At 41.9% G+C, this 14,452-nt stretch overlaps 1 protein-coding gene across 1 annotated transcript in view; it reads left to right on the top strand.

The window, feature by feature from the left end:
- Positions 1–10,753, top strand: part of LOC308219708 (uncharacterized protein) — a gene marked incomplete at both ends in the record, with an annotated part of 198,253 nt that extends 187,500 nt beyond the window's left edge. The window contains one exon of the mRNA XM_080615013.1: positions 10,722–10,753. Within this exon, the coding sequence (XP_080471139.1) occupies positions 10,722–10,753 (32 nt within the window). The remainder of the gene's footprint in view (positions 1–10,721) is intronic.
- Between the last annotated feature and the right edge of the window lie 3,699 nt (positions 10,754–14,452).

Below are 14,452 nucleotides of genomic sequence, written 5' to 3'. Positions count from 1 at the left end.
AAATGGGCTGCAGGATCTGCGTCATCTGGATATGAAAACTGCTGTGCTGGCAGAGGTTTTGTCATGGTGTTTTGCTATTTCTTGATCATTCACCCTCTGTTTTATTGCTGGTTTACAGCTAACAGTAACCTCTTTTTTCTTTTTTTTTTTTAATGACTCTGCAACATTGACTTTACTGCAGATCTCTACACCATATCTCATGGTAAAATAATTCTCCATCCTTTCTCAGCATTTATCTAGTCAAGTAAGGAATGCTTTCTGCAAGGGAAATCACTTTCACTTGAAACTGGCTCTTAGAGTATATTAGGAAAATTTAATGTAGGGAAGCATCCTGCACTGGCAGGAAGGGGAGCTAAATTGTTATCTCTCATTCTTCATGGAAGACTCAGCAGTGTTGGCTTGTCCAGAGATTAGAAGATGCACAAAACTTGTGTCTAGAACATCCCCTATCTTGGAGGGAAAAGAGGCCCTATCTAACATCTGGCCAACAACACTTCAACCATATAAAGAAAAAACAGAGAAGTCCATTGTAGGGGAGAAAGCGCAATAGAAAATTCCTGACTATTATTGTAGTTACAAGAGCTATTGGGTTCAAACTGTGTTCATTACCCTAGGTGATCTCTTTGGTTGCTGTATCTCTCACTTTTATTTAAAATGACTCAAACATCGAAAGTGCTTGTGAATGCCAGCATCACAGGCATTGCCACCTTTGTGCTAACTCTCAGTAGCAATGTGATAACAATTCATCTGCTTCTGTCTGATTTACAGATGGTGCTGTCACGCACATTGCAGAAAAAATGGTTAAAAATTAATTTCAGTAGACTGTAAGAAAATACTTTGTCAAGAACCTTTAGTTGAAGGGACTGGTTTTGGGAGATGGATTGATCTGGTTTGGTTTTGAGTTTATAATGGTGTTGGGTCTTCTATTTGCTCACACCTCAGAGGCAGAGTCCAAAAGAAGATGAATGTTCAAAAAATCTATTTTGAAGAACTTTTTGGAGCTAAGGTTTCAGACTTGTACTTGCTGATGAGTTTCCAAGGGATATTTTGATATTTACTGTAGAGATGCTTCCAGTGAGTTGGAGATGTGACTAAATGTGAAGCTTAGTCCTGTGAATGTACAATCCTGCTTTCTGTGAGTCTGCCTTAAGTTGTATGTTCAGTATCAGTCTGCAATAGTAAATAATTTGTAGGAGTCCACCAGGGCACAAAGTCATGGCATACTCTTTTTCTTCTCTCACTGGATAAAATAGCCTTTAAAAAAATTATTCCAACTTCCAGTCAAAACGTTAAAAGCCAATGAACTGGGTGGACAATTTAAATAGAATCATAGAATAGTTTTGGTTGGAAAGGACCTTAAAGCTCATCCAGTTCCAATTCCCTGCCATGGGAAGGGACACCTTCCAACTAGAACAGGTTGCTCCAAGCCCCATCCAACCTGGTCTTGAACACTGCCAAGGATGGGGCAGCCACAGCTTCTCTGGGTAACCTGTGTCTCACCACCCCCATAGTGAAGAGTTTCTTCTTAATGTCTAATCTAAATATCCCCTCTTTCAGTTTAAAGCCATTCTTCCTTGTCCTGTCACTACATGCCCTTGTACAAAGTCCCTCTCCAGATTTCCTGTAGCTTCCTTTAGGTATTGGTACCCATTTGCTGGGGTATAGCAAAATTGGTCTCTGCTCTGTTCTTTGGTTCTGATGTTTTCCACATTCCCTTGGCTGAGAGCTGGGTCTCAACACAGTGCTATGCTCTTCTGCACCATGAGAGCCGAGTTTCTATGCAGAAGTAAATGTCTTTGATAAACAGCTTGACTTAGCAGCACTGTACGCTTACTATTTATTGGAGTAAGGGATGAGTGAACTATTTAAAACCAGAATTCCCAGGACAGTGTTCTAGTGTCATGTTTGAAAGGCAGTGGAAAACCTGACCTAAAGATATCTTGTGTAAATAGGGGTTTAGGCACAGGGCTTACCTTTACTCTGAATTCTTTCGATTCTTTTATTTTTTTTTTTTGTTTTGGTGGATAGTATGTTCCAAAGAACCTAAGTTCTTCTGTGGGATGAGGACGAGGGCAACCATGACGTGTTACAATCTGGCACCTTTTGTGTTGTGTAAAGGCATCTCTCCTGGTCCCCAGTGGTGCTAACCCATGATGTATAATCATGGAGCCAATGGGGCAGGATGTCTTGTACTCTGCACCAGCTGTGACTGATGTGGAACTCTTGTAACAGTGAGCTTTAATCTGGGTTCCAATTTTAAATCTAACTTTCATATGAACCCTTAGGAAAAAAAAGAAGTTAAATTGTGCTTTAAAAAAGAAAATGAAAGGTGGAATTTAGTGTGAGGGTGGTGAGGCACTGGAATGGGTTGCCCTGGGAAGTTGTGAATGCTCCATCCATGGCAGTGTTCAAGGCCAGGTTGGATGAGGCCTTGGGTGGCATGGTTTAGTGTGATGTGTCCCTGCCCATGGCAGGGGGGTTGGAACTAGATGATCTTAAGGTCCTTTCCAACCCTAACTATTCTATGATTCTATGATTCTTTATACACCTTTCGTTATGTAGTTCCCGAACTTTGGATTTGTTTTTTTTCTACTCTGTCCTGCTTTCTAATAATTACTCCTACACTTGGATTATTTTACCACTTTCACTATGGAAGAGCTCTGACTTCCTCTGGAAGCTCATTCTTAAAATCCAGTCTTCCCTGCACCTCCATCATCACAAACTATGTCTCACCAGACATGCTTAATCCTTTGCTAAACAACTCAGGAAGACTGTTAGCACTCCAAGGCAGAGACTGAATAAAAGCCTCCTGTCTTCTCAGAAATTAGAATAAGGGAAACAGAGACTGTAAAGAAAAAGCCTGCATCCATCAACAGGGATCATTAGTCTGCAGCAATTGAATTTAAAATGCCTTTCCTAGGACTGTTTATGTCTCCCAAACTTCAATGACAAAATGCAGAAATGCATCTTGAAAATGCTTTTAACTCCACAGCTCATCAGAACTCAGTGGTAAATGGGCAGATACGTGAACAAAAAACTGTCTCAGGAAGCAAAGAGAAAACATAATCCCTTGGGCTATCTCTCTTAGACAAAGATCTAATTCAACAAAGATTATTTTGTCTGATCGGTTTCTTTAGATTTTAACACCTGCAATTTGTTGTGTTCATCTGAAATAATTGCAGCATTGCTTTCCTTTCAAATAAGAAATATTGTAGCAACACCTCTTTTCAGTATTGCCCAATAATAATCACAGTGGCTTATTAAATATTTTATTAAGTAATCCTGTATGCTTTTGCCTGCTAGATGAATATGTGGTATTGTTCATAATACTGCAAATAAACACCCCAAAGGATATTCTTTCTGCTGGAGAAATTTCACTAAATAGGTTTTAAAATCTTATTTTGGGGGGATGCAAAGTTAAGATACATGCTGTGCAAAGATCTTCCTTTACATACTTCTTGAAGCTTCGTTATTCACTTGAAGGCTGGGTATAAAGTCACTAATTTATTCATTATGACTTCCTTGTATAGGAAACACTATGAGATAATGTGCCAGTCAGCTTACAGTCACCCAGTATGCCACATCTCCTCCCTTTTGCTGTTTTATCTACTTTAACATCATCTTGAAGTATTTGGATTTGTTACTTTGGTATTGTTTGTACTGAGCACACATAAGGGCTGCTATTCTGAGAGAGGTCTTAGTACACAGTGGACTGCCTGTGCTTTGAAGAAATGTATCTTCTGCCTCAGATAGTAACTTGAACTAAAGGATGAGTGAGGAGTTCAGCAAGAGGTTCTTCCCACATCCAAAACCACATATATCTGGCTCCTGGTCCCTGGTACCGTCACGTATGACTTCCTATAAAGACTTCAGTGAACTTGAATCTTCAACGGACTTTGACTTCAACTAATGTTAGCAAAGACCTGAAGTTGCCTTTGCTGAGAGAGCTTACCTGTAGCTAAAGTGCTGCAGGTGGCAATGTGATGGAGGAGACAATTTGGCCTGTAGCACCTTTAATAAAATGAGAAGGAGGAGTCAACTGTGAGGCATTATAAGTCTCAGTCTGTGTGAGATTAGTATATAAGGATATAGAACCACGAGCATATTTAGGACTGGCAATGAGGAGTTTCAAACAAGAGCAGGATGGTTTTGTTCAAAAAACATTGGTAGTTAGAAAATGTAGACTTCCCTGAAGCCATTCTCACAGCTGCTTTTCAGAGAATCACTGTTTTTTCTGGAAAAGGAAAGCCCCAAGGCTTAGGAAGACATAGATCAGTAGCAAAATGTAGCTTCTCTGGCAGCATGATTCATCTCACCTTTGACCGCTGCTTTCTGTCTTCTATGAATCATTATTAGTAATTATTAGCGACTTAAGAACCAATCCTCTGTTGATACCAAAAGTACACAAGTCAACAGGGACTTTAACTTTGACCATAATGGAGCACCTAATAAACTAACTAGAATTAAACCTGTTGCACTGCAGATTAGACTTCTTCCTGAGACTTCAAGATACCATGACACAGACTCTCCCCTGAATTATTCCAGCATGAACCAGATTTCCATTTGCAATATCAATTTGAAGCTAGTACAAATGAAAGATGTAACTCAATACAATCTTTATCAAGCTTGCATCCCTGGCTTATGTCAAGGCAAAGACAGCAATATCTGGAGCCAGGCTCTTACATCATGGCTCTGGAGATGATGCTGATCTTCTAGTCTAAAGGTGAAGAAGGCTTATTCTTCACTCATTGTTCCTACCATTTAATATGACTTCCCACTTAATTTCTCTATCTTACCTTTCCCTGAGGAATTTTGTATATAGCATGTTTCTTGAGCTTATTTGTAAATCTAAAGACCATGTATATACTGCTCACACTGACCAAGGCTGTAATTGTCAAGGTTATAAACCCAACACTAAGACAGTGAGTAGGTGAACTTAGAAAAGAGAAGGTGAGAGGAGGTAACTGGGAATAGGATGGGGAAACTGCAGAGGGTACAAGAGTTTCTGGTCAAACAAACATAAATAAACCAGAGGAATGAAGACTAACTCCTGATGGTGGATATGTGAAAGAAAAGAAAGAGAAAAACAGAAAGAAACAAGGTTGTTGGCAAGAGTGTATGTCTAACAGACATGTTCATTGCCTGTCAAAGTCAACACCAAAAAAACCTTCATTCTACTGAACTGCTGGCACACATGCAGGGTCTCTGATTGAGCCAGAGGTCTCCTCTCTGCTGTGCTCCTGTATGCGCCTCCAGACCCCTGATGGCACTGTCATTTTGGTTTGCTTCTTTGTAGACAAATACCCTAGGAAATCACATACTAAAGGTAAGTTAAAAAAAGTGTCAGAGAAAGGCAGGCATCCAACAGTCAGAACTTGAAAAGATGAGTAAGAAAGAAAGCTTGAGTACCTGGGTTATGTGGGGGAATCTATTATATCAGCTACAGAAGGACAAATACATCAGATCCTATATGTCGTATCACATTCTGCTTATTTGCATCAAGCCCAAACAGATGCATGTGTAACCAAAGACATTACTGTGATAACAGAGATATCATAACCTCTTCAGACTTTTTCTGCTGAATAAAAACTGAAGTATTGTTCAGTTTACATTGTTAGGTTAGTTCATTCTGAAATGCAAGTATCTGACTGAAACTGTACAGCAAGTGCAAGGCAGCTCCTCAGGGTTGTGCCTTTTAAGTACCATACAAGACTGCCAGGGAATTACCATATAAAGTTTATGTTCCTCTCACTACTAAGCAGCTTCTGACCAGGAAATCACGTCCAACAGGTGCTGTCAAATGCCAGCAGTCTGCTTTTTCCTGCCATTCCCTGAAATTCCTCTTGGTGTGAAGAATTACAGCTTTCCAGAGAATAGTCTGTCCTTGTATTGGTCAAGTTGACCCACACCAGATTAGTCCTGCTGACTCCTTGCCACCACCCCACAGCAGGACCCCTGTATTAGTCCTTCATGTATTGAAAATAGGTGTAGCAAAGGTTTTATTGTTCAGAAACCCTGCAGTCTTCACAAAACAGCCTTCTAGCATAACTCCTACACATAAGTACTGAACTGACACTTGTTTCAATAGGCTCATCTTCAACGAATGACATTAAAGCAGAAAAACTAGTCATCGGAGATTTGCCACAGCTTTGGTATAGTTGTATATCTTGTTCATACTCTTTGCTGTCCTTCTGAAACCCATTATATGACTGGAGAGCTCAAGGCCCATTAGAATCTTCCAGCACTGCAATTCCCGGCCTTGAGTGTGCAATCCAAAACCCAGAGTCAGGCACAGAAGATCCCTGGGCAGTGTAAAAGAAGAGGTGTGTGTTTGCAAAAGGCAGGCTGAGTAGCTCATTACTAGCTCATTAAGAAACCCACATTGTTTAAAATGAATGCTTCAGTTGCTCTGTGTGTAGCATGCAAAGCAGATTTCTGGCTGCGTAGTGTGGTAAATGGATAAGAGAAAAGGGAACTGGTTCTGGCAGATAATAAAATTCCTGATACTACAGAGACAGCTTCAGTTCAGCATGAGTTCTGTAAAAGTAAAGGTTGTTTTCTGTTTTTTTCTGTTTGCCTTTCATATAGAATTTATGAAATATTCATTGAAAGCATTAATTGAGTTATATTGACAACCCAAAATCTACAGAAGGATATCGTTCCTTCACTGCCACAGGCCTGCAACCAAATAACTGCCTTTTTAAATCCACAGGTAAAGCACAAAGCTTGATGTAAGATACCAGGACTGGACTGAGCACGCCTGTCAGAGCTGAAGAATGGACTCATTAACTTCTTAGTCTCTTTTCTAAGCCTATGCCATTTATTGAACAACTGAAATCAGTGAGTTCACTGACTAAATATATCTACATGCATAAATCCTGATATACTAACTTGTAACCAGACTCGATATTGCTGAATCTGAAGTCAAGACAAAACAACCAAGAAGCAAAAGTTACCCATGCTCCTGACACCCCTTTCACCATAGGTAAGCTGGCTACTCACAGCAAACCCCACTAAAAGCAAAACTGACATAAAGAAAAAAATCCCCAAATTCACAGGAAGTTTGAGAACTTGGTTTATGTTTTAAACCCTTCAGGTTCAGATGTGCCACTCCTTTTATGTTTCTAGTGCACCTGGCAAAACAGGGCTCTGACTTTTGCCCATTCTCAGATACTGTACTAATAAAGGAACAATTACTAATATTAAGAGCAATAAACTTTAAGACATTTCTATATAGATTTACATTTTTAAACATTTACTTCCCAGTGTATAGTCAAACAAGACTTCAGAGGGTTTCTTTATAACACTCAACTGGACAGATAAAATTCAGCCTTACAAATATAGTCTTATCATTGAAAGCCCAGAGAGGAGGGGAGATTAAAAACAAAATGATTTGAGAGGACAGAGGTGTGGTTCAGCCAGGCAAAACAAGCAGCAGTGTCACCATGGAGGTTCATGAGGTTCAGTCCCGTAGGTCTTGCAATACCATGGTCTCAGTGAAGGTAGAATCACCAGTCTTTCACATCAGCAGAACCTCATTTTTAATGAATCAGACAAAAAGGTTAAGTGCCCAGAGTCTTTGCTCAGGATCTGATAGACATTTTTCCCTAAAAAGGTGTAACAGGACTCAAATCAGTCGGAATTGTTTAATCATTAATACAAGAAAATTTGTCTGTCTCGAGAGAAGTGCCCTTGTAATCACTTTTGTAAATACAGTTGTATTAATCTAGTATAGGATAACAGGTTCAAAGTTGTAAACCCTGGAAATCTTTTACCATATGAAATGTTATTGTAGGCATTAACTCATAATGTTTGCTTGTTATTGTGACAGCAGCAGCTCCCTAGGGGGTCAGGAGGTTTATGCTAAAGCACTTAGTGCTGAGTAAAGAGCGCATATAATTCTCTATTGTAAGTGAACTCAAAACACCCTCTTTCTTTCCCTGCCCCAAACAATAAGTTGAGAACAAGAGACATATGCAGGCACATCCTTCTTGATTTTGTATTCACCCCAAGCTCTCTACAATGCTTTTGACATCTTCAGAAAAGTTATGCATCGGAAGGGTGCTCTGGATTTAGACAAGTGCTGCTGATGGGAGTCAGCAGACCAAGTGGCGAAGGGAGAACGGAATGGGCTAAGCAGTCGTGACAGCCCCTCTGGTTGCAGTCTAGCCAGCCTGGTCTCAAATAAGACAAAAAGCACGTTTACAAAGTGGTGGTTTGTCAGTGCTGCTGATGGGCACGACCTCAAGAATGGTGTTGGGAATATCTGTGGTCTTTGCCAAAGGGACAGCACTCAGTGGTTGGAGGAAGGCTTGTCTCTGGAGTCACTGTGTGACCCTGAAGAACAATGTAGAACAAGGTCTAGCCAAATACTTCCCTTGCCACTGAATATACGTGATCTCCCACAAAAGCTTTGAGGGTTTGCAAATGTTTTCTTAAATAGCAATATTGCAGGGGATCATTATATAGATCCCCTTCTCTAAATTGTTTGAAACTAGTCACAACACCTTTTTCTCTTCATGTTTCTGTTAGTAGTACTAGTACTAAAAACCACATCTACTTATCCACAGTAACTGGTCTGAGATTCATCTTCAAACTTTCTAACCTCTAACACACCTCTTGATAGTTTTCAGCAAAAAAGACAAAATTGGCCAGCAGTGTATTTCAACCTCCAGGTCTAGACAGAAGACTGAGCAGCAGTTCTGTAAAAAGCAGGTTAGTTTTCAAGCTGTTTGCTCTTTCAAGCCCTAGACCTGGCGCCTCGGAACCCATCTCTTTCAATGTTTTCCAGGACTAAGCTAAGGAGTACTCCAAGCAGAAAGACAGCAAGCACAAGGTGGCCAGAAGCATAATGGCGAGGGAGAGATTTGCAGCCCTGGATGGATGGGCAAGGAAGAAAGATTAGGGAGACACCAGTTGATAAGGAGGAAGCATCCGAGAAGAGTGAGCATAAGGCAAATAGTCAAGGGATCAGTGGAGCCAGAGTTTGGAGCCCTCAGATAGAGTCAGGGTGGAGCAGGACTCGGCATGCTTGAGGAGGGGTGATAACAGCTGGTTGGATTATGGCTGTTATTGCCAGCCAAAAAATGCACTGCAGTACCAGCTACTCACTAAATGAAGCAGCAGGAGGATTTTCCCGAGGGACCGGCTGTGTTTGGCCATCCATTCCCTCTTCTTTTCTCCCTGTGCATGTCTAGCTAACTTTTAAAGATAACTTTTGTGCTCCTCTCTGCCCAGATCAACCACTGCAGGGAAAATCAGTGTGAACCTCACAAGGAAAGTCCTGTTGTAACGTGTCTCCCCTTTACAAAACTTCAGTACCTAGCAGAAAGCTGCCTTATGCAGCTGGGATCCGCATGGCACTGCTCATTCATAGTACAGAAAATACACTAAATTCACACAAAACCCTGCTGCTAGAGTCTGGCAGTTTCTTCCAGGCAGACACACAACTATTTAAGAGGGCAACTGTGCAATCCTGACATGCTGAATTGGTCTAATTTCACAGTGATAAGCAGGAAGGATATACCAGATAGAAGATATTGGGGATACCCAGCAAGCGGTACTTGTATGGCACTGTGACTAAAGCAAACACTCTCACTTGCTGAATGCTGATAAATATGGTTATATATAGTCAGTATCATGTGTGTGTGTGTATACAGGTGTGCATATGCAAAAAAACCCACAAGCATGCATGTTTGTGTTTTAAATATTAGACATTTCTCCATTTCATCAGTCCCACTGCTGTTGGCTCTTGCTGTGGAAACAACCTCCCTCCTATGAGACATGCTCCATCCCTATCTTCCTTACAGCTCCTTGTCTAGAGGCCACATTTGTTCAGACTGTTCTTTGCCTTGTGTGTATGTGTGTCCCATACAAAGAAGGTGACCCTTACCCCTGCAACAGTGGGCACGGATCTGTATGAGAGATGCTGGATTCAAAGGAGGCACAGGCAAGCTGCCGACCTCCTTGGCCAAGTGAAAAGTACTTTGAAAGAGCTCTGTGAGCAAGGCTCCTCTTTGTTCCCCTTGGTCTCCCACTGCTGCTGCCTCACATGATTATTCTTTGGCCAGGACACGGAGTGCTTAAGAGAGACAGTATTTGTCTTCCAGAAGGAAATGTAACATCAGTGTTAGTTGGGGGGTTGCATATAAAGCATAATTGGTGGAAGCTTTTGACTTCTTCCAGAAATAATATATACATATAAATAGATATGTAGACAGATAGACAGATAAAGATCTATATGCCACAGTCAGCAGGAGGGAGTGTCATTGCCTTACTGCTCCACAGTCCTGTGAGATCCCCATTGTAGCCAGAAAAGTACATTTTCACTCCCTTAAAGTGATGACTGAGGCACTGTGTAACCTTCCTTGCTGTACCAGCAGCCCAGTTCCCTGCCACATGGAGAAGAGCAGAACACAGGGCCATATTTTTAGCTGTTGAAAATAGCCAGAGCTTCCTTCTAGCCAACACACTTGTGCTTGCTTGATGTTCCTCCATCAGGAGCCAAATCCCTTCCTTCTTGGGCTAGCAAAGCAGAAAGAACTGCAAAGACAGTGATGCCTTCATGTCAGCCCAAACACTAACCCAAAATGATAGTTTCCTCCTTGGAGGAGCAGTACCCTGCTTTACAACCAGGAGGAAGCATAATCCATTTAATCGTTTATAGAACTTCACAACCCTTAGAACTGTATCTCCACCTTTGCTTTTGATTTTCTTTTCAGTGCAGACATACAACACCAGCATATTAGCATAGAAGAAAAGCCAGTGTTAATTTGAGGGATAGAGGGACTTACTGTGACTGTAAGAACTAATTGGTTAAGGTCAGATTTCCTATTTCTGATACTAAAGCACCAAAGCAAATTAGGGTTAATGCAAACAAGTGAAAAGCTCACATCTGGAGACAACAGGAGTTGAGGCTTTGCCTCAACATGTTTCCAAGTAAGTTCTTTCATGTACCAAAGTATCCAGGAGTAGGAGGCAGAAAGAAGATGTATACACCACTGCACTTCTGGATGGCCTCAAACTGTGCTTGAAAGCACAGCTGGTACTCAGAAAACAGCGTTTCAGGGCCGCCAAGGATACTGAGCGGTTTCCCCGCTCTTCCCTCTCTCAAACCCTTGGCAGATCCTTCCCCAGCAGCAGCTGAAGTTGTTTGTCCCAGGGGATGCACCATGTTCCCTTGCCGCAGCATAGGCATGGGTCCACTCCATGCCCACTCGGGGGGAGAAGCAGGACCCTCTTCCTCCTCCAGCTGCTGGGGAGCAGCTCCTCTTGGCACTGTGCAAAGGCTCACCATTATTTTGGGGACCCTGATTATGCCCCTCTGTCATGACTTATCAAGTTACACCCAGACAATTTGAGGCTGACCCCCAAACACTCTTAGAAATTACACAACAAAGATGTTCACAAGTAGAAAGGTGCTCCCCAGATGGTGCAGACGTTTGAAGCATGCTTCAAACACTTTCTGTGAACAATTTGAGCAAAGGAAGCTGGGCTATGCAGAAAGGCTGCCATCCCTGCTTCATACAGCGATTTCAAAAAGAAATAGCTAATTAAAGCAAGTGCTGCTCTACCAGACATGGCATTCATTGTGCTGAATTTCCATCACCTGTTGTACTTCCTGGTTTAGAGCTTGGGGGATCAGCTTGTAGAATCATAGAATGGTTTAGGTTGGAAAGGACCTTAAGATCATCCAGTTCCAACCGCCTGCCATAGGCAGAGACACCTCACACCAAACCATGTCACCCAAGGTCCACATCAGATGCTTTTTACAAGATCGATTTTTAAGGTACATTGAAAAAAGGGTTGTTTTCTACCTCTTGAACTATGCAATCCTTCACCTACAATGCTTTCTGTACCTTAGGCTGTGGGCCTGCTGTGCCATTTCAATGACTTGTATATTGTCTTCACCCTGAAGCCTCTTGCCATAGTCTTGTTTCGATCTCCTCACCACAAGGTGAGGAGACACCACAGCAATAGGTGGTTAAACAGACAGAGAGCTTTAGTAAACAGAGGCAAATGCTGAAAATAAATAAATAAATAGATGCACTAGGGCTGGAAGGAGGTAAAGCAAAGTGCAGCACCTTATCGTCTGTGCCACTTGCCTTACGCTTTTTGTTTCCTGAGCCATGCAAACAAGCTGTGATGATAGCGTTATCTGCTGACTGCACTGCTGACCCAGGCAGCCTCTCCTCTTTCAGCTTGCCCGGCACAATGATGCAGCATGGCATAGGCAAGGATAAAGCGGAGATCTTTCAACCCCCAATCCTAAGAAACCACCGCCAGCTTCATCTCCTTTTTTATCTGCCCTGCAGAACAGCGCAGAGGCTCAGGGACCAAGGGCCTTATCAATACTTGCAAATTAAACAGCGACTGGGGATGAGCCATGATTACATATTAGCAAGTTGTTCAGGCATTTCGTGGCCTGTGGCAATTACTCCTCTCCCCAGCCATTCCCAGGCACAGTCAAGCATCTAATCTTGGTTGGCCCTCTGCAAGGGGCCACCCTCTTTTGAAGTGGACAGTGTATTACTAGCATAGATGTATAGCATGCAGCACTCTTCTGTGCTGGCTAGTCTCTTGAGCCTGGGAATATTCCCACGTATAATGAATTTACTAATATAGAGGTAGTCAATAATGCTTCACAGTTACTGAACTGCATGATATCTCTATTGAGCAAGTTATGTGCTTCTTTCATCAGTGTCATTTTAGCAAAGACAAGTTTAGCCATCAACCTACAGGGCTGCTCTAAGTGATTTCTCTGGTGAGTTGACAGTAAGCATTACACTTATGCCTCTCTCTCTAGAATTATATGACAAAAATAACTCTCTGCATGTAAAATACAGCTAGGATTCGACAGTAAATTCAACCTTTGCATCAGAGGGCAAAGCTTATGCACCTGAAAAGACAGAGGCTTACTCATCTCTACTGAATTACTCATTAGGTTCTCCTACTCTCAGGTTTACTGAACCTTCACCTTGGCCTAACTGGAAGGTTTGCTAACTTCATCCCAACTATATTCTAAATCTGCCAGGGTGGTTAACTGACCCTTCATCACCCATTGTGAAAATTGTTATTTCCCCACTTCTTACTACAACTTTGATCCGGACAGGACATCCACCAGATCAGAAAGTACTTGCCCTCAGCAGATGGATATTGTGCGTGCGTCTGTGAGGAATCCATCGCAGCCTCCTAAAATACTCTTACAGAAGGGTGTGGGTTGAAAACCACACATTTGAAAGCCCAACAGACTGTAATTGCAAATACTTATTGTAATGTGAATGCATAGAATGCCAGACTGGTTTGGGTTGGAAGGGACCTTAAATATCATCTAGTTCCAACCCCCTGCCACAGGCAGGGACACCTTTCACTAGACCAGGTTGCTCCAATCCCCCTTCAGCTTGGCCTTATGTATTTTGAATACATAAACATTGGACATACAAGAAGCCACATGGATTTTTTTCAGAAGCTGTTTCTAAAAATGCAACCTACTATGTCCAGCCCCAAATCATCTTAGTTCTGTGGCTTGTTGGAGCGTAGGTATTAGAACAGTAGCAGCCTTCTAACATGGAAAGTACCTACTGCTCCAGAAGGACCCACGTACAAAATAAGGGCCTCTGTGTAGAGAAGTCCTTGAATTTCAAATGCCTTGTGCCAGTCTGTGCAGCGAGGAAGCTGTTCATTAAATGTGAGGATTAAAACTGCATGCTCCAAATCTATCAGCCCTTCTTCTTGTCCTAACATGCTGGATTTCAACATTTAACAATCAGAACACTATTTCTCTCTCTGAAAAACAACCTCAGGGTTACTTGGGCAGCATTTCTGCAATCATTTTCATGTACAACCAGTAATAGGTTAAATCCTTAACATTTCTGTTCTTAATTATTTTTTGTTTCTCTTGAGCATATGTATTATTTTATTTGTCAGGAATTGCTTATCGATGTTTCACTTCTGTCTGCCAACCCACCAGCTTCAAGCTGAGCCAAGCACATGACCACAAGCAACATATTGCCTAAAACTGAACTGAATTTCTAACGGAGCATTTACTGGAGCATTTCGTATGGACCATTACTTAGGAAGCCATGGCAGTGTAGTGAAGTTGACTGCTGCTCTAAAACCAGCACCTAAACTTGTAGTGCTAAGCATCATCTCATTTCTAACATGCATGTTCATGTCATGAAACCCAGAAGTGAGAACCACAGAGCTCTCCTATCAGTTGCAGCCAGCATCCTTGCCTGGTATCCTGGAGGTATAGACTCTAAGTTTACTCCCAGGTTAGGGAGCACTAGGCTGCTTGCAGAGGAAGAGCTTTTGTCTGCTCTCTTTTGTTCCAAACACATAACAAAAGTTGCAGCATCAGCAAACCCACAGGTTAAGAACAAACTTTACTCATACAAAGGTCTTCAAATTATCCAAACTGACACAAGCTCCCTATTGCTGACACACATCAAGC

The sequence above is a fragment of the Psittacula echo genome (assembly GCF_963264785.1).
Source record: "Psittacula echo genome assembly, chromosome: 4".
Lineage (NCBI taxonomy): Eukaryota > Metazoa > Chordata > Aves > Psittaciformes > Psittacidae > Psittacula > Psittacula echo.
Note: the sequence above shows the minus strand (reverse complement) of the source record. Positions and strands in the feature narration are given on the sequence as shown.